General features: G+C 37.0%; 5 protein-coding genes across 10 annotated transcripts; 1 reads left to right on the top strand and 4 right to left on the bottom strand.

The window, feature by feature from the left end:
* Positions 1 to 69: 69 nt before the first annotated feature.
* Positions 70 to 3,484, top strand: LOC105173944 (uncharacterized). The gene is made up of 2 exons (XM_011095872.3): positions 70 to 269; positions 1,441 to 3,484. Exon 2 carries the CDS (start codon positions 1,468 to 1,470, stop codon positions 3,295 to 3,297), a length of 1,830 nt encoding a protein of 609 aa, XP_011094174.1. The 5' UTR covers positions 70 to 269; positions 1,441 to 1,467; the 3' UTR covers positions 3,298 to 3,484.
* A 234-nt stretch (positions 3,485 to 3,718) lies between these two features.
* Positions 3,719 to 7,012, bottom strand: LOC105173945 (uncharacterized). Its single transcript, XM_020697604.2, has 9 exons — positions 6,570 to 7,012; positions 6,266 to 6,470; positions 6,020 to 6,110; positions 5,774 to 5,919; positions 5,272 to 5,515; positions 5,083 to 5,187; positions 4,795 to 4,977; positions 4,441 to 4,642; positions 3,719 to 4,340 (listed from the first exon to the last, which is right to left on the bottom strand). Exons 1-9 carry the CDS (start codon positions 6,811 to 6,813, stop codon positions 3,853 to 3,855), a joined length of 1,908 nt encoding a protein of 635 aa, XP_020553263.1. The 5' UTR covers positions 6,814 to 7,012; the 3' UTR covers positions 3,719 to 3,852.
* A 2,999-nt stretch (positions 7,013 to 10,011) lies between these two features.
* Positions 10,012 to 13,287, bottom strand: LOC105173943 (uncharacterized). Of its 3 annotated transcripts, none has more exons than XM_011095870.3 (9): positions 12,844 to 13,278; positions 12,558 to 12,762; positions 12,297 to 12,387; positions 12,051 to 12,196; positions 11,546 to 11,789; positions 11,357 to 11,461; positions 11,069 to 11,251; positions 10,714 to 10,915; positions 10,012 to 10,613 (listed from the first exon to the last, which is right to left on the bottom strand). In XM_011095870.3, exons 1-9 carry the CDS (start codon positions 13,061 to 13,063, stop codon positions 10,126 to 10,128), a joined length of 1,884 nt encoding a protein of 627 aa, XP_011094172.1. In that variant the 5' UTR covers positions 13,064 to 13,278; the 3' UTR covers positions 10,012 to 10,125. The 3 variants fall into 3 exon arrangements, with proteins under 3 accessions (XP_011094172.1, XP_011094173.1, XP_020553253.1); XM_011095871.3 differs by having other exon boundaries at positions 12,558 to 12,758; positions 12,844 to 12,983; XM_020697594.2 differs by having other exon boundaries at positions 11,357 to 11,789; positions 12,844 to 13,287.
* Positions 13,288 to 15,431: 2,144 nt separating this feature from the next.
* LOC105173942 (uncharacterized) lies at positions 15,432 to 19,433 on the bottom strand. 4 transcript variants are annotated; one of them, XM_088875692.1, is made up of 10 exons: positions 19,295 to 19,433; positions 18,461 to 18,696; positions 18,147 to 18,351; positions 17,602 to 17,692; positions 17,365 to 17,502; positions 16,975 to 17,218; positions 16,771 to 16,875; positions 16,492 to 16,674; positions 16,188 to 16,389; positions 15,432 to 16,098 (listed from the first exon to the last, which is right to left on the bottom strand). In XM_088875692.1, the coding sequence occupies exons 3-10, from the start codon at positions 18,226 to 18,228 to the stop codon at positions 15,611 to 15,613; spliced, it is 1,533 nt and encodes a 510-aa protein (XP_088731818.1). In that variant the 5' UTR covers positions 18,229 to 18,351; positions 18,461 to 18,696; positions 19,295 to 19,433; the 3' UTR covers positions 15,432 to 15,610. The 4 variants fall into 4 exon arrangements, with proteins under 4 accessions (XP_088731818.1, XP_088731817.1, XP_088731819.1 ...); XM_088875691.1 differs by having other exon boundaries at positions 17,365 to 17,510; positions 18,472 to 18,696; XM_088875693.1 differs by having other exon boundaries at positions 18,472 to 18,696.
* Positions 19,434 to 22,119: 2,686 nt separating this feature from the next.
* Positions 22,120 to 25,659, bottom strand: LOC105174198 (C2 calcium/lipid-binding plant phosphoribosyltransferase family protein). Its single transcript, XM_020697902.2, has one exon. It carries the CDS (start codon positions 25,389 to 25,391, stop codon positions 22,293 to 22,295), a length of 3,099 nt encoding a protein of 1,032 aa, XP_020553561.2. The 5' UTR covers positions 25,392 to 25,659; the 3' UTR covers positions 22,120 to 22,292.

Genomic DNA, 25,659 nt, shown 5'->3' with positions numbered 1-25,659 from the left:
GATAAGATGGGAGTTTTTCTAGAACCGACGTCGTCCGAGATCTGCATAGCCCCACATCTCATCACCTTAAATAACACCGTGTCGCCCCGCGTTCCTCACACGGATCGCTCTGAGGAGGCCAACTGTGTTGTTTTGTAAGCCTATATATGATCTCTGCATTCTGCGCCATACTCTGAGACTCGGCAGTTGAGAGCGATACAGTTGAGAAGAAAAATTTCTGGGGCGCGGTCTTATCTTTCTGGAGCTACTGATTTCCATCATTGCAGGAGGTACCCGTTGTGGATGGTTTTATGCGTTTTCCTACTGATCAATGCATGCTTATTAGTTGTTTGAATTTTTTGTTGGTCGTAAGGATTTCTGTGCTGCTGCTTTCCTTATTAGTTATTTGTGACGAATGATGTGGCGTTAGTGTTCATGTTTTTGGTATTATGTTGAAGAAGATGGAGAGTTGTTTGTATGGGAATTTATGAGCTGGTGATGTTCTGCTGTCTGTCTGTTTGGTTCTTATGATTGATTTATTTGTGGGATCAGCTGCTTTCTTGATTTGGGAGTTCTGGGTATTCACTTAGGAAGATCTTACCCAAATCAAATCAATTACGAAAGCATGAGCATGTCTCTCTCGTATTGTTGACCACCTTTTTTAATTATATGCCAATCACACGACAAATATATTACAATATATATGTAATTTGTTCAGATTGGATCAAAATTAGGTTTGATTTAGAATTCCCCCTTGATTAATTGTTGTCTACGCAAGAGAGAAGGAATTTGGATTTTGGAATTTGTATATATTTCATCAAAGAATCTGCTTTTCTTAATTTAGAATAAAAGTGAGTATTTGTTCTAAAGGAAGGCATTTTAACTCATATTTTAATCACAGGAGGAGTAAATGTCCAGTTGATGATCATAGTAAAAGGTCTTGAGGTGCTTTAGATTTTGCTAGAGATTGTTTGACATTGGCCACTGTTGTTTCTCATAGTAATTTTCTCTGCTGAAGTTTCTGGTCTCTGTTAATTATCAGGAGTATTTACAGCCAACTCCGAAGAGATTTCGCTTATTCTGCAATAAGTTGACGCCCAACTTGTTTACATTGTTGTCTTGTACAGAAGATATATGTCTATATTGCTATTTATATTGCTTATCATGCTGATTTGCTGTGTGCTGCATCTTTCCCATAACCATATGGTGAGATGAAGACGGCTGCGTTAGTAATTGTTCTTTGTTGCATCCTTGTAGTTTCGTAGATTTCTTAACAGCCGAGTTCTCAAGTTTTCAGGGAACCATTGTGTTATCCATAAAATTTGTTTTCCTTTGTTTTGGAAAACTATCTTGCTTATAAATATTCTCTCCCAAGTAATTGTTCTTGTTTACGGCCAATAGTCATGTTGCATTATGTGAAGCTTCTGAGTCTGCTTATAGCATCCTTTGTTTTCTCCTCAGGGATTTGGCGTTAAGCAAGAAAGGTTGATGTATTGGTTGAAGGACAGAATGGAAGCAAAACCTGAGAATGTCCTTATTAAAGAAGAGAATGTGGAGAAGGAAAAACTTCATTTCGAAATGGAGAGCGAAATTAAAAAGTCTGATAAAGCCGAAGAAAAGATGAAAGTGGAACTTAAACTTGAGAGCAAGTTAGTAGAGAAAGACAAGCCAAAACACAAGGAAGAGAAACACGAGAAAGATGAAAAGAAATCAAAGAGTGAAGAGGGAGGTAAACAGGATGAAGGTTCCCACAATAAAAAAAAGCATGAAAAGGAGAAGAGTGCTAAGGATGAAGAGCATGTAATGGAGAAGGGAAAAGATAAGGACAATAAAGAGAAGAAGAAGAAGAAGAAGGAGAAGACTGAGGAGCAATCTGATGAAGAGATACCTAAAAAGGAGAAAAAGGAAAAGAAAGATGATAAGGAAGAGGGAAAAGAAAAGAAGAAGAAAGAGAAGTGCAAGGGAGATGAGAAGGAGAAAAACAGTGAAGAGCTGGAGAGTGGAGCGGAAAAGAAGAAAAAAGAATTGAAATGCGGCGAGAAAGACCAATGTATCAACGAGGATGAAAGGTGTATTTCAGAAGGTAAAGAAGAGAAAAAAAAGAAGAAAAATGAAGAGAAGGATGAAGAAAAGAAGAAAGACAAGAAAGAGAAGAAGAAGAAGAAAGATGATGAGAAGTCAGAAGACAAAGATCTTTCTGTAGAATCTAATGAAGAAAAAGAGGGAGAGGAAAATGAGGGAAAAGGAAGTAAAAAAGAGAAGGAAAAGAAGAAAGATAAGGAGAAGAAACACAAGGAGAAGAAGAAGGATATAGAAGTTGACACCGAAGGGGAAAAGGAGTTATATGGAGAGTCTAATGATGAGGCTGAGGGTGAGAAGAAAAGCAAAGCGAAGGGCAAGACGAAAGGTGAAGAAAAGAAACACAAGGACAAGGAAGAGAAGAAGAATAAAGAAAAGGTGGCTGTAGATGACGCTTCAGGAGGAGAAGCCAGTGAAGAAGCTGAAAAAGAGAAGGAGAAGAAGAAAGACAAGAAGAAAGATAAGGAGAAGAAACACAAGGAGAAGAAGAAGGATATAGAAGTTGACACCAAAGGGGAAAAGGAGTTATATGGAGAGTCTAATGATGAGGCTGAGGGTGAGAAGAAAAGCAAAGCGAAGGGCAAGACGAAAGGTGAAGAAAAGAAACACAAGGACAAGGAAGAGAAGAAGAATAAAGAAAAGGTGGCTGTAGATGACGCTTCAGGAGGAGAAGCCAGTGAAGAAGCTGAAAAAGAGAAGGAGAAGAAGAAAGACAAGAAGAAAAAACATGATAAGGACAAGAAAGAGAAGAAAAGCAAGGAAATGAAATCCAAAGGGAAAGAAGATGAGGAGAAGGGTGAAGGGGAAAATGATAAAAGAGAGAAAGAGAAGAAATGTAACAAGAATGAGGATGATCAAGCTAAAAAACAGAGTGAAGCTGATGCCATGTCTAGGGAGATTCAAGTGGATGGAAATGGCAAAATATCTGAAGTTGGAGCTGGAAATGAACACATAGACAAGGCAGAGTTTTGTAAGGATGAAGAAGACAGACAGAAGAAGAAAATGAAGGATGAGAAGAAAAGAAAACTCGAGGAGAAGTACAGTGCCAAAGATCTTGACAAGCTGAAAAAGAAGTTAGAGAAGATCAATGGCAAAATAGAAAGTCTCCTAGATAAAAAAGCTGACATCATGAGACTGATAAAAGAAGCTGGGGTAAAGAACTCTGATCATGCTATGGTGACCAAAGATGCAGCAGAGGATGAAGCCAAAGACAAGGTGGCAGCAGCTGATGTAGCTTAGTATCGCGCTTTTGTAACATATATGTCTAAAATCACTTGAATTTTACATATCCTCATTATCTGTACTTGATGTTATAGTTGTGAGTTCACGTCTAATTATCTTAGGTCTCCCTTGGTCATTTGGAAATGAAAATGCTTATGTATCCTAATAATGTCTTGTAGTAAAAGACACATTTACACCGACTACAGTTCCGCGTAATACCTTTTTCATCACAGTGGAAAAGTTGGGATAATTTTAAATTTTACTGAGCTTTGTTATCATGCTTTTCGGTTGCTTGATAATAGAGGTTCCTGGAGAAACTCCTGACCATACATCTTAGACATATTGCTTGATAGAGAATGATAAAATATGAAACTGAGGTGGATGATACAGTTTCATATTGAGAAGACATAATAACTAGACTTGTCGTAAGAGATCTAGCTTCAGCATGATATCACATTGATTATTTCTTTATTCTTTCCCATTTCATCCTTGCATTAAAATCTTATAATAATATGCACTGGATGGGAACGGCTACACTCCCAAGTGAAGTGAACCAACAAATGTTCCAACGACTTAGTTTCCCCTTACAGGTACTGTGGTGAGTCCATATCCAAAGGGGAATAGTGGGTCATAATGTTGATCCCCAACATTCATAGGGAGTTGATCAACAGTCTTAAACCATGTGCGTGGGAGCTTGCCAGTAAAACCATAGTCGCCAAACAGAACATCGGCAACACCTTGGCCTTCTGTTCCTGGAAGCCAAGCAGCTACAAGAGCATCTATTTGTGTAAGATATGGCTGAATCGCGACGGGACGGCCTGTTATAAGCACGACAACACATTTGACTGAAGCACACACATTTGTTATAATACTTGGTCCTGGATCAGGAATCGTCAAGTTTGTGCTGTCTCCAAATGTTTCCGAATATGGTGGTTCTCCAACCACGACAATGGCATATGAGTAATCGTTGGACTTTACATATCCAGGATCTGGGTTCTCATTGAAAACGATTTTTGTTTCAGGGTGAACTGTATTCCTAATGGCAGTCAGTATTGTGGTACCTAAACATAGAAAAGAAGTAAAAGTTACAGCGAAATTGGACAAAAATTCTTCTGGTAAGAGCTTTACAGCACATATTAAGTCAACGGATAACGGATTTACCGACTGTAACATTGCCGGGCTGGCCCTGCCATTGAATCGTCCAACCACCACATTGGTTACCAATGTTGTCGGCGTGGGTTCCCGCAACAAGAATCTTTGATGCCTTCTTAGGAAGTGGTATCAATGGTTTATTTGCAGATTCACCATTCTTAAGCAGCACAAGAGATTTTCTTACTGCTTCCCTTGCCAGTTCTCTATGTTCCTGCCAAAGTCATGCATGGAGATGGGTGTAAGATGAACCGAACTAGCTTGAGCAGAGCTCGTGTAAGCATCAGCTTGAGCTGGAAACTAACAGATGCTCGATTCATTTGCACCTCCCTACTTTCAATGGCTTTAGTTTGAAGTCCAACTAACCTGACTTCCCAGGTACTTGGTCATGCTATAGTCTGCCAAGGGGTGTTCAAATAGGCCAATTGTGAATTTAACTCTCAAAATCCTTTTCACTGCATCATCAATGCGGCTCATGGGAATAAAGTTATTTTTGACCAGGGAGGTTAGACCATCGATGAACTCGGTATAGTTGTATGGAATCATGATCTGCAGCATATAAGTACCTCAATGAATATGTTTGCTGCAAATTGACTTGTATAATAACACAATGCAACCCATAACATTAATAAATTTAATTAAAAAGAAATCCACCATGTCAATTCCAGCACCAACTCCAGCTATAATTGAATACGTATAGTTCGCGTGAGGGGGAGATGTGATTCTGTCAAGTCCCTGCCAGTCTGAGATGACAAATCCCTGAAATGAATCACAATCAAACTGAGATTTTTCATTCTGTTTCTCTTTCCTAAGCCACAAGTTTCATTGAAAATTTGGGTTTACTCTGAAACGCAGCGTATTTTTCAGGAATCCGGTGATGAGGTCGCGGTTAGCGTGCATCTTTACACCGTTCCAACTTGAGTAGGAGATCATGATCGTTCCCACACCTTTGATGATTGAGTCATGGTATGCCGGCATGTGGATCCTCAGCAAATCATGCCTGCTTGCCAATGTATTATTCTCATTGATGCCTTTGGTGGTTCCACCATCACCAACATAGTGTTTTGCAGTAGCTAAAACCTTTTGCCTAAGAACACATACAAATACTTTGACATAGGCCAGGTCGAAAAAGTACTGTAAAGGACTGATAACTGTTAAATTACATAAGGGAAATGGAAATGCAAATGATGGTAACGATACATTCACTACATAAAACAAAATTGTTCCCTGATTTCTTCCAGCATCAGTTCCCAATATTCCGATTTTTTTATATGATCTATCCTGGATTTTCACGAAAATCTTCAATAATTTGAAGGAAAAGGAGGGATGATTTGACTAGACTTACTGTCCAGCGAGGAAGGGAACACCTTTTCGAGAATTAGCAGGTATATCTCCTTGTAATCCAGGTATGATCTCCGTCATTGCTCGAACAACCTTTGGATCTTCACTATAACTTTCATAACAACGACCCCATCTTGGATCTCTGCAAACCTGGGAAAAAACTGAGGTCAGAAGCCAAAGTACGTTCCGTCTGTAGTCGGTATACACTTGTATGAACAGCCATTGTAAATGACATAATCCAGTTAATTACCGCAATGCAAGGTGCAAAAGCATATGGAATGCCTGTTGCCCTGACTTCAAGAGCAGTTGCAGCTCCAATTCTCTTCACCAACTCAGGATCTCTGTACATAGGAAAAGTATTTCCTAGTTATTACAGGAAAAGAAACATCAATAACTTCAATGTTAGTCTTCCTATTACAGGCTGCTCACATTGTCTTATGTTCTTGATTTCAGGATCACTAGAAGCAAGTCAGCATAACTGAGAAAATCTACTTGCCTAGTAGCTCCAAGACCAACATTGTGGGGGAAAATTGTAGCTCTATAGACGGCGTTGTGTCCATGAACCGCGTCGATCCCATAGAGCATTGGAATCTTAAGACGGGTCGACAATGAGCCCTTTTGGTAGCCATTCACCATGTCGACCCACGTCTCAGGAGACGCTGTCGGAGACGGAATACTACCTCCACCACTCAATATACTACCTGCTCCAAATTAATTTGAACCTTGTCACATATCAGACACAGAATTATACCACAAAACACTAAGATCAGACACAATTTGGAGAATACAAGGATGCTTGCCTATGTAATACTTCTCCATAACCTCCGCTGAGGCCACGAGTCGATCAATTTGTGTCATTTGGCCTATCTTTTCCTCTAAAGTCATCCTGCCCAACAAATCCTTAACTCTCTTACTAATGGGCTGTTTGGGATCTTGGTATATCTTGTACTCTGCATTAGCTACCGCTATCCAGCAACACAGCACCAAAATCCCAATGAAGACTGCAGGAGCTTCAGCCATTTTTCTCCTCAACATAGCCTTCATTTTGACAAGAAAAAGCAAGAATCTTTAACCCTACCGCTAATTTATCCTCAGCTTAGAATTAACATACAGCACACAATTGGGAGTGCAGCAGTAATGAAGGAACAGATGATGCAAAGAGTTTGAGGCTTTGGCCCACAAGATCACATGACTGTTGCTGTGTGTGTCCGGATATAACATTGACATTAATGCAAACATTGAACTGCAGAAAAGGAGAAACCAGCGTCTGGATTCATATATAGGAGTCAGGACATATTTAGCAGCTGTCAATTATGGTATTGGAAAAAACATGTAAGAGAATCACAATCTATTAGTCTTAGAGGAGTCACAAAATGTGGGCTGCTTCAGTTTGATCATTTCAAGATAATGTACAGAGAAAACAGGAAAACGCAGGAACTTACAGTGATACCACTCGAGCCACTATCCCTGCTTGCTCTGAGAGTAGCAGAAAGTCTTGGTAAACTTGGAAGCAATATGATGATGGGACAGAGCTGTGGGTATATATAGAAAATTTATATGTTTCTAAATTCTACTTGCACATTTTCTTGTTTTTAAATTCTTTTATTTCATCTTATTTGTCTTTTCGGAAATTTCAAAAAGTATTTATTTTAGTGAAAAACATCCCGAATATTTGCCAACGAATATATTCGGGTGAGCTTATAAATTTTTTTAAATATTTTATAAAATATTTGAAAGCTTATAAAATATTATAAATTATTTGATATTTTCTTTGAAACAGATCTTATATAGTCAAAAAATAAGATATTATTATGAGTTGCTAACTCATTTCTAAGATTTAATTAATTTCTTCAATTAATTATAAATTTGTTAGCGCTAACACCTTATAAATTCTATAAATATTATTTTATTTAAATACTCCATAAACTTATATTTAAAATAAAATTTAATATTTTATAAACTTTAAAAATATCTTATAAAATATAAGAGCTTAAAAGATCTTTTAAATAGATTTAGCCAAACACCCCCTACATTTTCACAATTCAATAACTTTAGATTTACTTTTGTTTATGTTATATTAATAAAAGACACGAAATCAAACATATTAAAAATAATAAAAAATTACACCCGTATTTCTATTTTAATCCTTTACCCAAAGTACAGAAAAACACACTAAAAATAGACCCAAACAAAGCCGTAGCACCTTTTCCCTGTTTGGAAGCTTAAAAATACATAGTTTGATAAACTATCTACTTTTTTTAAAAGAAAAAATTAATAGTTTTGGTAAATACTATTCATTGTGCCACGACATTTTATGCGTAGATATAATAAATAATATTTCACGCTTTAAAATATATTGTATAAGATAAAATATATAAATTAATAAATTATATTAAAAAAATAAAAAATTTAATTTATTAATTAATAAAAAATATTAAAAATTAAAGAAATTAATTATCTTATTAATTTAAGGATATTTTTGCCTTAACAACAAATCAGTGCAACAGTGTAATAAATCGCCGTTTGTTAGCATAAATAAGTTTTCTTTTTTTTTTTATATATATATATATAGATATAGATATAGAGATAAACATAAACGGAGGAAAAGACAAGTAACAATAAATAATAAATACGTGTGGGCCGCTCACTGCATACGTGTGAGCCCCCCTTTTGTAAGTTGTTAGGCGTTAGCCCCACCAATACCCATTCCCTGTGGAAGATTTTTTATTTTTATTATTATTATTATTATTTTATATGAACATTTTATTTGTATATACATGTATTTTTCACTATTCCTTTTTTAAATTAACTTTACTTGAAATGTAATTTTTATTTTTTAAAAATATACGTGTCAGTGACATAATTTTTTTTGTATTGAAGAAGCCTGTACAAAAATAGAAATTCTCTACAAGATATTTTTCCTACAACTATGATCAAACAATATTTTTGGTCTAGCCAAAAAAATAGAGCTCTTTAAATATTTTACAAATTTAAAAAATTAAATTTTAAAAGTGGAAAGACTATAAATGATAGGACGAAAAGAACACTTTGATCGAATTATTTTCATCAGTGTAGATCTATCACTTAATTATAAAGAAATAATTTAATTCATTTTATGTTTCAACGAGACTGTGGTGACGAACTCATTTTCTGGATATTTAAACAAGATATATAATAACGATAGGAGACGCCAATGTTCATGCTCGACTGCATGCAAATTGTCCCATTTTTTTATTTTCTTACGAAGATGTCTACTTTAGCGTATCCTTAATATATTGTTTAAGGTAATAAATATAGCTTTTTTGTTTTAATATTATAACAAATACAAGGGAAAATTCTTATAATATGGTCAGATCGAACCAGTCACGTTTGTTTCTCTTCCTCTTACACTATGTCTATTTTTTTTTTAATAATTTTTTTTCTCTTCATTTCATACTACGATTTCTTTTTTAATATACTCATGGAGATCTCGTACGAAGGAGTCTAGTTGAAAATGAAGAAAACATTTTATTACAAATGCATATATTTGATTTGCATTTGTGAGTTTCCAAAATTGAAAACATTGGTCCATTTAGACTGTACCTATCTATTCATTGTTGTGAGGATAAACTTTTATCTATATCAAATTTGATTAATTATATAATTAATATAATATATTTATTATAAACTTGATTATTTTTTTAAAAAATATACATTAATTATATAATAAATATGATACATTTTTTATATAATTTATTCAAACATATTCGGACTTAAAATTTACTGTGTGGGACAAGTTGAATGAAACCATTATGTTGACATCAGTCATGCCTTGTGGGAGAAAATATGATTTGATGTGATTTATGACATATGTCTTGACGAAGAAGATAGAGCCACTCATATTGACTATCATTTTCGCGGACTTCAATAATTCTCACATGAAAAAAATAAATAAATAAAAGAATTGGCCGTTTCGGATCGAAATAACCAAAAATTTATTTTAGTTTATGCTTGGCGGTTGGAGATTCATTGTTCCTAGAAAACAATATAAACTCGAACAATAAGGCTTGTTGTAAGAGATCCAGCTTTAGCAAGGCAAATTTTTTACCCGAATTTGATTTAGTCGAACTAATTTAATTACAGAGCAAATGTGGTACACTTACCTTCTGATTAATCATCTTTTCTATACTGTACATCATATATATGTAATTGGTTCAAGTTTGGTCGAGTCAGTTCAAACAATAATTGCACGCCTTCAAAGCATGATATAACGTTGATTACTTCTTTATTCTTTCTCATTTCATTCTTGCATTAAAATCTCATAATAATATGCACTGGATGGGGAATGGCCACACTCAGTGAACCAACAATGCAGACTTAGTTTCCCCTTACAGGCTCTGTGATGAGTCCATATCCAAAGGGGAATAGCGGGTCATAGTGTTGATCTCCAACATTCATAGGGAGTTGATCAACCGTCTTGAACCATGTACGCGGGAGCGTGCCGGTAAAACCGTAGTCACCAAACAGAACATCAGCAACACCTTGGCCTTCTGTTCCTGGAAGCCAAGCAGCGACAAGAGCATCTATTTGTGCAAGATATGGCTGAATCACGACTGGACGGCCTGTTATAAGAACGACAACACATTTCACCGAAGCACACACATTTGTTATAATACTTGGTCCTGGATCAGGAATCGTCAAGTTTGTGTTGTCTCCAAATGTTAATGAATATGGTGGTTCTCCAACCACGATAATGGCGTATGAGAACTCGTTGGACTTAACATATCCAGGATGTGGGTTCTCGTTGAAAACGATTTTTGTCTCTGGGTGAACTGTATTCCTAATGGCAGTCAGTATTGTGGTACCTGAACATAGAAAGGAACTAAAAGTTAAAGGGAAATTGAACAAAATTCTTCTGATAAGAGCTTTGTAAAACATATTAAGTCGAACAGATCATGGATTTACCGACTGTAACATTGCCGGGCTGGCCCTGCAATTGAATCGTCCAACCACCACATTGGTTACCAATGTTGTCGGCATGGGTTCCCGCAACAAGAATCTTTGATGCCTTCTTAGGAAGTGGTATCAATGGTTTATTTGCAGATTCACCATTCTTAAGCAGCACAAGAGATTTTCTTACTGCTTCCCTTGCCAGTTCTCTATGTTCCTGCCAAAGTCATGCATGGAGACGGGTGTAAGATGAGCCGAACTAGCTTGAGCAGAGTTCGTGTAAGCATCAGCTTGAGCTGGAAACTAACAGATGCTCGATTCATTTGCACCTCCCTACTTTCAGATGGCTTTTGTGTGAAGTCCAACTAACCTGACTTCCCAGGTACTTGGTCATGCTATAGTCGGCCAAGGGGTGTTCAAATAGACCAATTGTGAATTTAACTCTCAAAATCCTTTTCACTGCATCATCAATGCGGCTCATGGGAATAAAGTTATTTTTGACCAGGGAGGTTAGACCATCGATGAACTCGGTATAGTTGTATGGAACCATGATCTGCAGCATATAAGTACCTCAATGAATATGTTTGCTGCAAATCGACTTGTATAATAACACAATGCAACCCATAACATTAATAAATTTAATTAAAAAGAAATCCACCATGTCAATTCCAGCACCAACTCCAGCTATAATTGAATACGTATAGTTCGCGTGAGGCGGAGATGTGATTCTGTCAAGTCCCTGCCAGTCTGAGATGACAAATCCCTGAAATGAATCACAAACAAACTGAGATTTTTCATTCTGTTTATCTTTCCTAAGCCACAAGTTTCCAATGAAAATTGGGTTTACTCTGAAACGCAGCGTATTTTTCAGGAATCCGGTGATGAGATCACGGTTAGCGTGCATCTTTACACCGTTCCAACTCGAGTAGGAGATCATGATCGTTCCCACACCTTTGATGATTGAGTCATAGTATGCCGGCATGTGAATCCTCAGCAAATCATGCCTGCTTGCCACTGTATTATTCTCATTGATGCCTTTGGTGGTTCCGCCATCACCAACATAGTGTTTTGCAGTAGCTAAAACCTTTTGCCTAAGAACACATAAGAATACTTTAACATGTGCCCGGTCGAAAAAGTACCATAAAGGACTAATAAGTATTAAGTTGCATCAGAGAAATCAAAATGCAAATGATATAAATGATACATTTACTACATGAACAAAAGTTGCTCCCTGGTCTCTTCTAGCTTAAGTTTCCATTATTCCAATTTATTCATATGATGTATCCTGGATATTTTAGTGAAAATCTTCAGGAATATGAAGAAAAGGAGTGATGATTTGACGAGAGACTCACTGTCCAGCGAGGAAGGGAACACCCTTACGAGAATTAGCAGGTATATCTCCTTGTAATCCAGGTATGATCTCAGTCATTGCTCGAACAATCTTTGGATCTTCGCTATAACTTTCATAACAACGACCCCATCTCGGATCCCTGCAAACCTGGGATAAAACTGCTGTCAGAAGGCAAAATATGTTACATCGATAGTCGTTATACACTTGTATGAACAGCCACTGTCAATGACATAATCCAGTTAATTACCGCAATGCAAGGTGCAAAAGCATAGGGAATACCCGTTGCCCTGACTTCTAGAGCAGTTGCAGCTCCAATTCTCTTCACTAACTCAGGATCTCTGTACATAAGAAAAGTATTTCCTAGTTACTACATAAATGAAACAATATTAATATCATCGAGGTCGGCCTTCCTCTTACACAGCTGTTTTCACACTGACTTATGTTCTTGATTTCTGGATCACTTGTACAAAGTAGAAGCAAGTCAGCACAACTGAGAAAATCAACTTGCCTTGTAGCTCCAAGACCAACATTGTGGGGGAAAATTGTAGCTCTATAGACGGCGCTGTTTCCATGAACTGCGTCTATCCCAAACAGCATTGGAATCTTAAGACGGGTCGATAACGAGCCCTTTTGGTAACCATTCACCATGTCGATCCACGTCTGAGGAGACGCTGTCGGAGGTGGACCACTACCTCCAGCACTCAACATACTGCCTGCTCATTACATTTCAGACACAGAAATATACCACAAAACACTAAGATCAAACACAATTTGGAGAATACAAGGTTTCTTGCCTATGTAATACTTCTTCATAACCTCCTCTGAGGCCACGAGTCGATCAATTTGTGTCATTTGGCCTATCTTTTCCTCCAAAGTCATCCTGCCCAACAAGTCCTTAACTCTCTTACTTATGGGCTGTTTGGGATCTTGGTATATCTTGTACTCTGCATTAGCTACCGCTATCCAGCAACACAGCACCAAAATCCCAATGAAGACTGCAGGAGCTTCAGCCATTTTTCTCCTCAACGCAGCCTTCAGTTTGACAAAAAAAAGCAAAAATCTTTAACCCTACTGCTAATTTATACTCAGCTTAGAATTAAGATACAGCACACAATTGGGAGAGCAGCAGTAATGAAGGGACAGATGATGCAAAGAGTTTGAGGTTTTGGCCCACAAGATCACATGACTGTTGCTGCGTGTATCCGGATAAGAATCATAACATTGACATTAATACAAACATTGAATTGCAGATAAATTTGGACTTACATTCATTTATCTTATATTAATACAAGACACCGAATCTACACATACTTCTATTTTCTCTATTACCAAAAACACACATTAAAAATAGAACCAAGCAAAGCATAAAGTACACCTTTTTTCCAGTTTGGGAGCTTAAAAAACAGCAACAATAGTATGATACAAATGAGTATTTGTTAAGACGATCATTAATTTTATTAAATTTTTATAATTTTTAAATAATAAAAAATATTTATAATATATGATAAATTCATAAATAATTTATCGTAATTATTTGGAAGAATAAATTCGTTTGGACCAAGCACTGCAGCTATGCAGCAGCACGCTTGAGCCCCCATTTGCAAGTGGTCAGCCCCACCAATACCACGCGTGTGGAAGATTGATTTTCTTTTTTTTTTTTTTTTATTTATCTTAGTATTTTATTTATGCGTGTATTCTATACTATTCTATGTTCAAATTAAGTTTAGTTAATTTTTTTAAAAAAAATACGTGTTAATCACAATTCAAATATTGATGTAATTTTAATATTAAAAAATATATATTATTCTTGTAGCAACAAGAATTTTATTTGTTAATTAATTCACTGTCAATTTTTTTTATAGTTATTGAATTATTTTTTTATAGCATGTTGGCTAATAGCTAGGATTTTAGAATTTTATTATTAATCTGTACTCTGCATCTGCTATTGCTCCCTGTCCACAACTCTTAATAATGAATATTCACATATTTCACCTACAATATTTCACAGTTTTGTAGGTGAAATGGAGAAATAACAGGCAATAATTTGTGTCTTTGTATATCAACAGAGAAATATCTGTTCAAGAAAGTGAGATTTGTCATAGAAGATGCATTGTAGCAGTCTGCAGCAATGATTTTTAAAATGGAACTTTAAAACATAAACAAGAAATGGGAAGGAAAATTCTTGTCTGAGGATCACCAACCAAATCAATTACATAGCTTTGTGATTGGTTACTTTCCGTATATTTGTAAGTGTATTACACTTATCATATAATTAATTCTTGTGTTTGTTTGCATTGGGCCCACTATATACTAAGATTACTGATGCGGTCACCAGAAGCAAAATAGACAAACAAAGATGATGCAATAAATTGTGATGATCATAATATTTGGTGTAATTACACTTCAATTTTTTATAATTTAAAAAATTATAATTAGTGCTCTTGATGTTTGTTTTCGTCCAACAAATATATCGCTAAATTCAGTAAAAATTCATCGAATTTGCTGTTTGCAAAAAGATTGAATGGAAATCCAGATTTACCTCCAATTGACTTAGTATTTAACCTATAGTAAGTTAGCACTAAGTCAATTGGAGGTTTCACTTTTCTGCTAATATATTACTAAATTTCATGAATTTTGACTCACAAAAGAATCTATTTGTTGGAGGAAAATAAACGTCAAGAGTATTAAATATAATTTTTCAAACCACAAGAAATCTATCTAAAATTACGTACACCAAACCTTTGAGGAGTACAGTGTAACTATCAGCAATAAAATATAAGAATTTCATTGCAACTCATTTATACATATCACTCTCTGTTTGTTTAAACTTTTAAATGATATAGTAATTTAACATAAGTCCATCGCAATTGAGAAAAAAAAAACAGAAAAAAGTGTCGGAATTATTTATCAAGCTAAATTATTATATACGAATACACAAATGGATCTTTTTGAGTAAGCCAAAAATGTGATATTTCAAGTCTGTTATGTATATTAGAAAGAAGCTATTAGCAGCATCACACAAATTTGGTCTTAAAAGGAGTTGTCAAAATAAATTAAAAAAAAAACCATTGGTCCATGTAGTAGTAATCAAATCGATTCTTCATTAATTAGTAGTAATCAAATCGATTCTTCATTAATTGATTCTCCGGACTAGTTCAATTAATTAGTAGATTGACTAAAATATTTTTATGGATTGTGAATTATAATTTTATTTGTATTTTATTTTTTTAGGGATTGTGTGGACATCTTTTCTTTTAATTTTTTCATCTACATCGTTTGATTTTTTTTCCATATAATTTTGCAAATTTTATCTTAGAAATGCAGCAAGGTAAACGTTTATAATTCCGGGCCTCATTACATAATTTTATGAAATATAGGGGTGTTAATAATAACCCAAACAACAAGAATGTATTTCATAATTGTACCAAATCATGATATCATTTTAATGCAACAATAACCTTAAATTATCAAAATTGGGATTTAGAGGTAACTGGAGTCCTTCACTCACATTTGTCCTAAAGATGACAGCATTTTGCTCAGACAGAGTGCTGCAATGTTCATTTAGCTTATGTTTGTAGGTTGTGTAGTAAGCCCAAATCCAAATGGGAACAATGGGTCATATTGCTGATCACCAACATTCATAGGAAGCTGATCAACTGTCTTGAACCAAGTTTGTGGCAGTTTACCACTAAAACCATACTCACCAAACAATACATCAGCCACACCTTGGCCTTCTGATCCCGGAAGCCATGCAGCTACAAGTGCATCAATTTGTGCAAGATACGGCTGAATCACGACCGGACGGCCTGTGATCAGGACGACAACACATTTCAGTGAGGCACACACGTTTGTGATGATACTGTAACTGGGATCGGGTAGTGTCAAGTTTAAGCTATCTCCATATCCCTCTGCATATGGTGGCTCCCCCACAACAACAATGGCGTAAGAGAACTCGTTGGCCTTTACGTATTTAGCATCCGGATTTTCATGGAAAATGACTTTGGTCTTGGAGTCGACAGTATTCTTTATGGCAGTAAGGATTGTGGTACCTGATCAACTCATAGAGACAGTTTTATTCAGTTAAGTACAGACTTTGATGAGAGCCTGTCAACTGTTAAATTTAATACATTGAACTTACCAGATGTAATGTTGCCAGTTTTTCCCTGCCATTCAATAGTCCAGCCACCACACTGGTTGCCGATATTGTCAGCATGCGTTCCTGCAACGAGTACTTTTGATGCTCTCTTGGGTAGTGGTATCAATGGCTCATCTGCAGACTCGCCATTCTTTAGCAGCACAAGAGATTTTCTGACTGCTTCCCTTGCCAGTTCTTTGTGCACCTGTTGAAGTTGGGCCATCATGATGAACTGATGAATCTAATAACTCTTCCGTACATCAATATAGTATTCAACAAGTCCAGTTTGAATAAATATACAACTAACCCTGCTCCCCAAGTACTTGGTCATGCTGTAATCCGCTAGTGGATTTTCGAACAGTCCCATTATAAACTTAACTCTTAAGATCCTTTTCACGGCATCATCAATCCGGCTCATAGGGATGAAGTTATTTTTCACCAAGAAGGTTAGTCCATCAATGAACTCTGTGTAATTGTTTGGAATCATGACCTGGAATTCAGGTAGCAATGGAAAGAAATAGCAAAGTTGTCAGTCGACTTGTGTGAAGTTATTCGCTTTTAATTTTAACAGATATGATGGACGAACCATGTCAATGCCAGCACCAATTCCTGCTAGAATTGAATACGTGTAGTTAGCATGAATTGGAGATGTGATTTGGTCGATACCCTTGTAATCTGAGATGACAAATCCCTGAAATCGTACAATGTCAAGAAATGTTATAAATTGATCTCACAGAACAGAAGGCATAAATTTCATGTTAAAAGTTTATGGAGAAGAAGTCGATTTTACTCTGAAACGTAGTGTTTTCTTAAGGAAGCCAGTAATAAGATCACGGTTAGCATGCATCTTTATTCCGTTGAAGCTTGAATAAGAGACCATGATTGTTGCAACACCCTTAATGATCGAATCATCATAGGGTGGCATATGGATGCTTAGCAACCCATGTTTGCTAGTCACGGTATTGTTTTGATTGATGCCTTTGGTTGTTCCACCATCGCCAACATAGTGTTTGGCACAAGCTGCGACCTTTTTTCTGCATAAAATATATATTTTACCTTATTGAGCTAACAACAAAAACGAAGATATTGAAGATAGATTAGAGGTAAACGCATATGTGATAAATCCCCAACTATCCTATTACACCTCAATATCGCTGTATTTCTTACGGCTTGAACTTACTTTCCAGCAACATAGGGAACGCCCTGTCGAGAATTAGCAGGTATGTCTCCTTGCAGTCCTGGTATAATCTCAGTCATTGCTTGAACAATCTCTGAATCTTCACTATAGCTCTCATAGCACCTACCCCATCTTGGATCTCTGCAGACCTATTTGCCGAAACGCTCAGCAAATAACCATATAATTTCTTCTTATATGATCATTCAAAATTGTGATCAATAATAAACTAGGAGTCATTACCGCAACGCAAGGTGCAAAAGTGTAAGGAATCCCTGTTGCTCTGAGTTCAAGGGCAGTTGCAGCTCCAATTTTCTTGACCAGTTGAGGGTCTCTGTTCAAAACAGACATTCTCATAATGATTAAGAAGATCAGTAGATTTTACCCCCTGCCTTAATTTTGCAGAGCACCGATATTGTGTGAGTTTCCTATACCATTTTCTTGCTAAAGCATTCATTTTGCACTTATCAAGACAGCCCTCCCAATAGTGTAGGCCGAAATTAAGCATATGTGTAATGCAGTGCAACAAGAAGTCAATTTCAAGTGATGCACATCAAGAAAAAACAAGAGGAAGGAAATCAATACAGAGAAGACTTTGCTAGAAATTAACGCCATTATACAACGGAATTCAAGAATTATTCGACTTCATATGCTCTATTTTCAAACTCAAGAGCTGGAAAACAGGAATCTTAAAGCATGTAACACCAGATCAGTTGTTGCAAGAGCAGAAAACTAGGGGCAAAGGGTAACAAAAACAACAAATTATTGTCTGAGCATAGTTTACTTGCCTAGTAGCTCCAAGACCAATATTATGGGGGAAAACAGTAGCCCCATAAACGGTGTTGTGGCCATGAACTGCATCAATCCCATAAATCATTGGTATGCCAAGACGGGTCGACAATGATCCTTTCTGAAAACCATTCACCATATCCACCCAAGCCTTAGGAGATGCCCGAGGAGCTGGAGCACTACCTCCACCACTCAACACGCTCCCTGCTCCCAAGAACACAGAAAAGTCTTCAAATATGCACGACAAAGCATAATGTATGATTTGAAGCTACAAAGTAGTATTTCAGAATGTGGAATCAGATTGATAAAAAACCTATGTAGTACTTCTTCATGACTTCAGCTGATGCCACAGCTCGTTCGATTTGCACCATTTGGCCTATCTTTTCCTCTAAGCTCATCCTTCTTAACAGGTCCTTGATTCTTCGATTTAGGGGCTTTTTGGGGTCTTTGTATAATCTGTACTCTGCATCTGCTATTGCTCCAAAGCAACAAAACAGTAGAAACCCGATCAATAGTATAGGGCCTTTCTCCATTTGTCGGCCTTGCAAACTTGATCATTCGGATAGTAAGCAGTCAATAATCTCCACCAACACTGACCACTACTCCAACAATCAATAAGCACATATTTCACACTTTTGTATGTGAAATGAAGTAATAACTAGCAACAATTTGCACTATTCTTTTGCATACACATGTTATCAAATGAAGGTTCATTATTGAAGGGATAGGGGATGCTATTATCTCTGCTAATAGATGTAACCATGTGCAAATCTAGAACAGGTACAAGTCATTATTTAAAGCAATGATTTTCAACAACTGGCACACGGTTCACATGAACCACAGGACACCATATCTCTTCCGTATGTCAACAAAACACAAGAAGAAGTATTTCTTCAAGAAAGTAAAGTATCCCCAGAATTTTGGTGAAGTGAATGACAGAGAAATATTGGTTTTTCTCTTCATAGAAGACGCATACTAGCAGTGATGCATCCAACAAAGAGAGATTTATGAGCAAAACATTGGAAAAAAGTGATGAAGTTCAGCACGTGAAGCAATGCAGTGTGCAGCAACTTATCCAATGATTTTTGCAAGCTAAATGGAGCTTTAAACATAAACAAGAAATGGGATAGAGAGATACGAAACTCACAGTAATGCCCCTTCTTAGCAACTTCTCATGAGAGAAAGAGAGAGATTTTCTGTGAACTGTGACGAAAATGAGAGGATTATTGCAAGAAAGAGATGTGTAGGATAAATGTGGTAATTCATGTTTCTTGTGTTTGTTTGTATTAGGCCCACACATGACCACCCTTTGTAGGAAAGAGATGCCTGGGCACATACTAAGATCACTGATGCATTCACGTCAACAAAGGAAAACATGGGCAAACAAGAAGCATGCAATCACTTAGAAGAAAAAGTGTAAACAACTTTAGCATTCCCACTTATAATCAGCCGCACTTCACCAAGTTTGATGAAATTGCAACGTAGATGAATATGTGTATTCAGGACCGCCACAAATGAGACTCAGCCCGCAACCAGTCTTTAGTTGGCGAAATTAAGACCCTAATTAATCGATATGAGTTTAGATGTCACCAATATGTGAGTGTTCTAATTTTACAATACTTATTTGATTAATTAGTTTTCATAATAATTGTTGATTAGTTATATTGGTATTGATATTAATAATTTTAGATTTTATGACGTAATTATAAACCATTCACCTAAAAATAGTTCAAAAAAGAAGAGGAAATGAGACATAACATATAATACATATTCTTAAATACAGGAATAAGAATAATTGAATGATCAAACTAAAAGTATATTTCGCATAGAATAACATAGATATAAAAAATAAATTTAATGTAATTTACCTCCATGTGATATTATAAATGAGTAGATTACTCTTTATGAAAACACAGGGAGGTAAACTGCTATTTTTTTTTTTTAGGGAGGTTATTTGCTTATTTGCAATATAACAGAGGTTGCTTGTATTTTTCCCTGTAATTAAAAAACATATCAGATAAAAAGGATTAAATGTAATTTACCTCATGTGATATGTGAAATGAGCAAATACCTCTGGAAAAAAAAGAATGACCAAATTACCCTTTGTGTTTCAACAAAATAAAGCAAATTTACCTCCCTATCAATGGTTTAGATAGGGGGTATAGTTTGCTTCATTTTTCAAAGCACAGTGAATAGTTTGCTATTTTATTTTTCAAATTGTATTTTTTTTTTTACTCAGTTCTCATATCATATGGGTAAATTGCATTCCCCCCAAAAAAAAAATTGATATCATGTTCCCATTCCCTGATTTCATGCTTACAATCCCAAAATATCAGGCTGCAAACATTAATTTTTAATAAATAATAACTATTAATTATATTACTTTAAAGAATTATGAATACTTACACTAATCAATGATAGAATGCCACCTTACATCTCTTTACTTTTTATTTTTTCTGAATCAATGCAACAAAAAGAAATCGAATATAGACCGGCTCCGTCAGAAAATTAATTTATTTATCTCCGTCTGATTTAATATTCTGATTTTAGTCAAACAAAGATGCTATAAGGTCGCATGCAATAATATTTGATTATTCCTATAAATAATATATTAATTAACGTAATCTTTGATATATATTGTCTGTTTCTTATGACAGATACATTTGATTTGATCTTATGCTTCAAATCTTTTGAATACGAACAACCCAAATTGTAAATCTTACCTTCTTACAAAATAAATTATGAAATTGAATCCAATTATAAATTTATTTGTGATAATAAATCTATGACATGATTGCGATGAATTTCGTGGTCCAATCAGGCAGACCATGTTCCTTTTGGATCTACTACTTAAATAAATTTAAAGCTAACGGACTTCATTAAAAAAATTTATATTATAATTATTTTTTATTGTTTGAAATATTCTTTTGGTATTAGCAGTTGTTTTATAAATATTGTTTCGTTACAATTTATTATAAGAAGTATTTATTAGACGATCGTAAATTTTAATGGTAGTTGTAATTTTTTAAATAATGAAAATATATTTTCAATTATGACTAAATTCAGAGAAACCTTTTGTAATGTATCCTAAATTTAATAAGATTAAGGGTACATTTAATTCAAGTGAGGGGAAAGAAAAAGTGAAAAGATGAGGAAAGGCAAGGGAGAAAATGATAGTTTTCCTTCAAGTTGTTTGATATGAATGAAACATGAGTAAATATCAAAGACTTCTCATTGTTTGGTACGGAAAAAATAGATTGAGAAAAAAATACTATTTCTTTTCGTAATTTTATTGGTTAACCTAAATTTTATATTTTAAAAAATAAATAAATTAATATTTACGAAAATAATTTTGATATATAAAAAATTTAAAAATCTTGTTACGAAAAATATTTATCAAACAAGAGAAAAATATTCATCAAAATGAATATTGAGCATTTATTCTAAACAATTCAATTTAAATAAAATAAAAATTATTATCAATGATCGATGATGCAGTAGTTCTTACGACAACTTGGTTATCTTTTCTAAAAAATTATGTCCGATATTATCAGTGGAAAGAAAAGAAATTGAAGGATAACCATATATATTGGTTAAAGTAAATAAAAATAAAATAGGTAGTTTTTTATGTTTTGGACTTGTACTTTTTACTTTTCTGCCTAATTTGGGAAGGAAACAAATTTAGACCCCAAAAAAGTTTCACATACATCCAATTCTACTTCCTCTCCAACTCTCTTTTCCATTGTAACATGCCTATCACTCTTTATGTCGGCCGTTGTCGGAATTCTCTCAAATGAATTTGAGCCATGCGATTCCGATTTCATTAAAGATCATGTGATAGATAAAATTAAATTTTACAATTAAAGATATATTTTCAAATGTTAAATTTTTATGAGGAAATTACAGTATAAGACCGACTTTTTTTCTTAATGTATTCAAAATTAAATTAGATTTTATATTTGAAGCATCAACTAAAGTAAGTTGCAGCATTTTATGCTGTAGATGGCTTTATAGCAATACATATCATATTAATACAGATTTTACTATGTTGCTAATAATCTCTGGCCTTCAAATTGTAACAAAAACTAAAGTTTACGTGGTACCTACGACATATTGCAAACCTACTACCTTACTAATATAACCAGCTACAGCATTCGGTCCGAAAGCGAAGGCAGCCTCCGGAAGAAGTTGAGGGCAGGGGACGGCATCCGATCCCTGAATATCGGATGCCTCAGGTAATAAAATCCGAATGCCATTGCCACCATCTTTGATGGAACCAAGTACAATATAAATGCGACAACCAAGCACAGCCCGACAAAGATACCTGTGGCACGTGGGTCCCGCCATGTCACGAGCGCCTGCATTCGTTCCCCCTGCGTGGCAAAGTCCCCCAACACGGTCTGGACACGTGCCCCCAGCATTCTTAGTTTATCGTATCGAGCCCGAACTGTCTCGTTAGGTCTAGTACACGGCATAGCATCGAACTCTTCGTCGAGTTCGTCCCGGTCAATGGACTCTGCTAGTGACATCTTTGGGTCGAAGTGAGGCAATGTTGTTCTCGATCGGAACCTATAGTTCCATGCCCCGACCACAAAAATGTAGAAGGCTAATGTGGGAATAATTAGGTCGGGGAACCACACGAGCATCACTAGCAACGCATGTACGAGTATTGTAGCTGTTGGATTCTTCCAGGATCGCGTTTCGTCCACCCATTTGAACACATCGAGCAATCCAGCTATCACATTGATGATTCTTAGCCAATTAGCACGAACCTTTCGCATGCTGAATGTGTTGGAGTCGGCATCAAGCACGTAGGTCACCACCTCACGACGGAGAGGCGGCTCCGACCGGGACAAGTGGGCCGACACTATTTTCACGGCTATCGCCCTCAAGGCCTCTTGTTGCACCATACCGAGGGGCTTGAGATGGTGCATCATTGGCAACAACGGTTGTGAGTACACGTGCAAGAAATCAAGCGTCGGAGTAGCACGTGCGAATCTAACCGCCAATTCTATCTCCCCCATTTTCTTTAAACCAGCTTGGGACAACAAAAGCAACGGAAACACACTTCTATACACCTTACCGGTGGCCAAAGTAGAAATACGAATACGCACCTTTCCTACACGGAAATCAGGCCTAACGGATTCCTTACAACCGTCTGATTCGAATACTTCCCAACTATCAAACACCCCAACCGTCAATACAGTGGATGGATCGTAGACCCTCCACGTGTACTGCTCATTCCATTTGGGGTCCAAACTATCCGAGATTGTACGTGTACGCACCCACTTGTTGCCGTATTTCGCTACAGCATAAGCATCCGTAGACCCTTTGCCTTTAATTGTTTTCATTGGTAGCAAATTCTTGCATCCAATGATTCCCAATTCAACAGTTCCGACAGCGGGTTTCCACAGTTGCCTGGCGGTTGGACGATAGTCACTGCAAACATGAGCCCCTTCATCCATCACATGATATCCACCGTCAAAACATAGCCTCAAGTGGACCCTACCTCTATATACCCTCTTTTCCTCATTCGGATCCTCCAACGTGAACCATCTTGATGCCACATTTCGATCGTCCACCCGTCTCTCTATGGACGTTAGAGGTACTCTAGCAACACCAACAATGATTTGCTCCTTCGGTGACCGGTTCTCAATCAAGAAAAATATGAGGTTGTGCTCAGTAAATGGCTCCGCCGCAACAAACATCAAATCTTCACTCCACGACGGGGCACCGGCACTTGTGAGGACTGATTTTGTTTTCTGGACCTGAAACCCCAATTGGACCTTAACTTGGAAGGATGACTCCTTTAAAGGGATTAGCATGGAGATGTCTTGTGCTTCGATGACAGTCGATCTCAAGTACCACAATTTAGGCGATTGGTACACTTTCGATCTTGAGTTTGGATTACCGGTCGTGTCGGTCTTCCAAGCATCGGGAAATGATTCATCAGCTTGTGTACCTATCCATGTGGCAAGCATGAGGTCTCCTCTGTGAGCTCCACCTCCTTCAAGTCGATACCATTGTGGGGCCAATGGGCTGTCCGGTGGATCCCGCAAAGGGATCTCACCCACATCAAAGCAAATGCCACCTAAGAAGTCATGTCCTGCTACGTCATTTGTGGGACCAAATGAGATGGCGCTCAGTGGGTCCCACACCGACACTTCAAGTATGGGGGACGAATCAGGTGAATCCCGATTGAAAGCAAATGTTTGATCCCACTCAAAGAATATTGTTTTTCTTGCCGGTTTTGAGATGACATGGCTGCCGGACACAGCTATCTTTACCACTGGGCTTCCAGCCGTGGGAAGCGATCGAGCTTTCACAACTCGAACAAAGAGGTAATGCATTTTCTCAACTAGATCGAATGAGGAGCGTTCCATGGTTGATCTATCAGATTGATCAGACATAAAGCTACTTACCGACGAAACACGGCTGATTGGCTGCGGGCCGTTGATATTGTTCACTTTGACTTCTGGCACAAACCTTGATGACACTGATGCCATCACTTGATCAGGGTTTTGACCGCCGGGTGGTATCTCTTCAACGTGTGGAGCCGGATCTACTGTATTGGTCTCTTCTTGTGCAGCTGCTGGGTCCGAATCAGCAGGATTTTCTCCAGGGGTTGGTACTGCTGCTTCAGCTGGCGGCACAGGAGGTTGTTCCTCATTCGGCTTGTCTCCATCGCACGGAGGCTCTGCCGGGGGACCTGGTGAAGTTTCATTCTTTTCTGCTTCAGCGGCGGGGGCATCAGAAGCTGCTGGAGGTTCCAGAGGAGCCGGTGCTGTCTCAGGTTTAACCTCCTCGGGGGGAGGCGGAGGAGCGGGCGGCGGCACAATCTCGTCGACGAAATAAATCTTCAATCCAATCTCGCCCTGGATCCAGCTGAAGAAACTCTTCTTCTCCAGGGGATAATAAATCAATGCCTCCTCGCCTTTCTTGACAAACTGCCTGGAGCTCAGCTTCACCCTGCCCAGAAAATTGTTCCTGGTCGTTGGTCCAACATTTTTGTCATGAAAAACATCGAGCTCCAGCATGTCCCCGAACACTTCCGAGGTTTTCCCTACATTGAACTCCAAGGCCTCGTTCCACGCAGGATTCAGGTCCCGGATCACGGTCCTCGTCTTCCGGCGCTGCCCATGAAAGTCAAGAATCACATAAGGACTCGACGCACCATGCCCATCTTTCGGTGAAAGATTACGTGCATCAACCACCTCAACTATAAGCTTACGAACTACGGCCATGTTTGTGAACTGGAATTCAGGTTTAATACGTACTAATATTAATTTTCAGCAATAGAAACTTGACACTGATGGATATACACCCACATTGTACAATTTGGAGATTGCAGACATGCAAAAAGTGTAAGAAAGGAGACAGGGTTTAATTGGTGCATGTAGAAAGAGAAGTTATATTAGTGATGAGGGCAGTAGATAGTATATTAGTGGAGTTCTGAGTTGGAAGGTTAAAGTGAGAAAAAGTAGACAAAATGATGGGAGAAAAGTGCTAAAC

This window comes from Sesamum indicum, linkage group LG11, assembly GCF_026168435.1.
Source record: "Sesamum indicum cultivar Baizhima isolate 11 linkage group LG11, ASM2616843v1, whole genome shotgun sequence".
Taxonomy (NCBI): domain Eukaryota; kingdom Viridiplantae; phylum Streptophyta; class Magnoliopsida; order Lamiales; family Pedaliaceae; genus Sesamum; species Sesamum indicum.
This window is presented reverse-complemented; position numbering and strand designations above follow the sequence as displayed.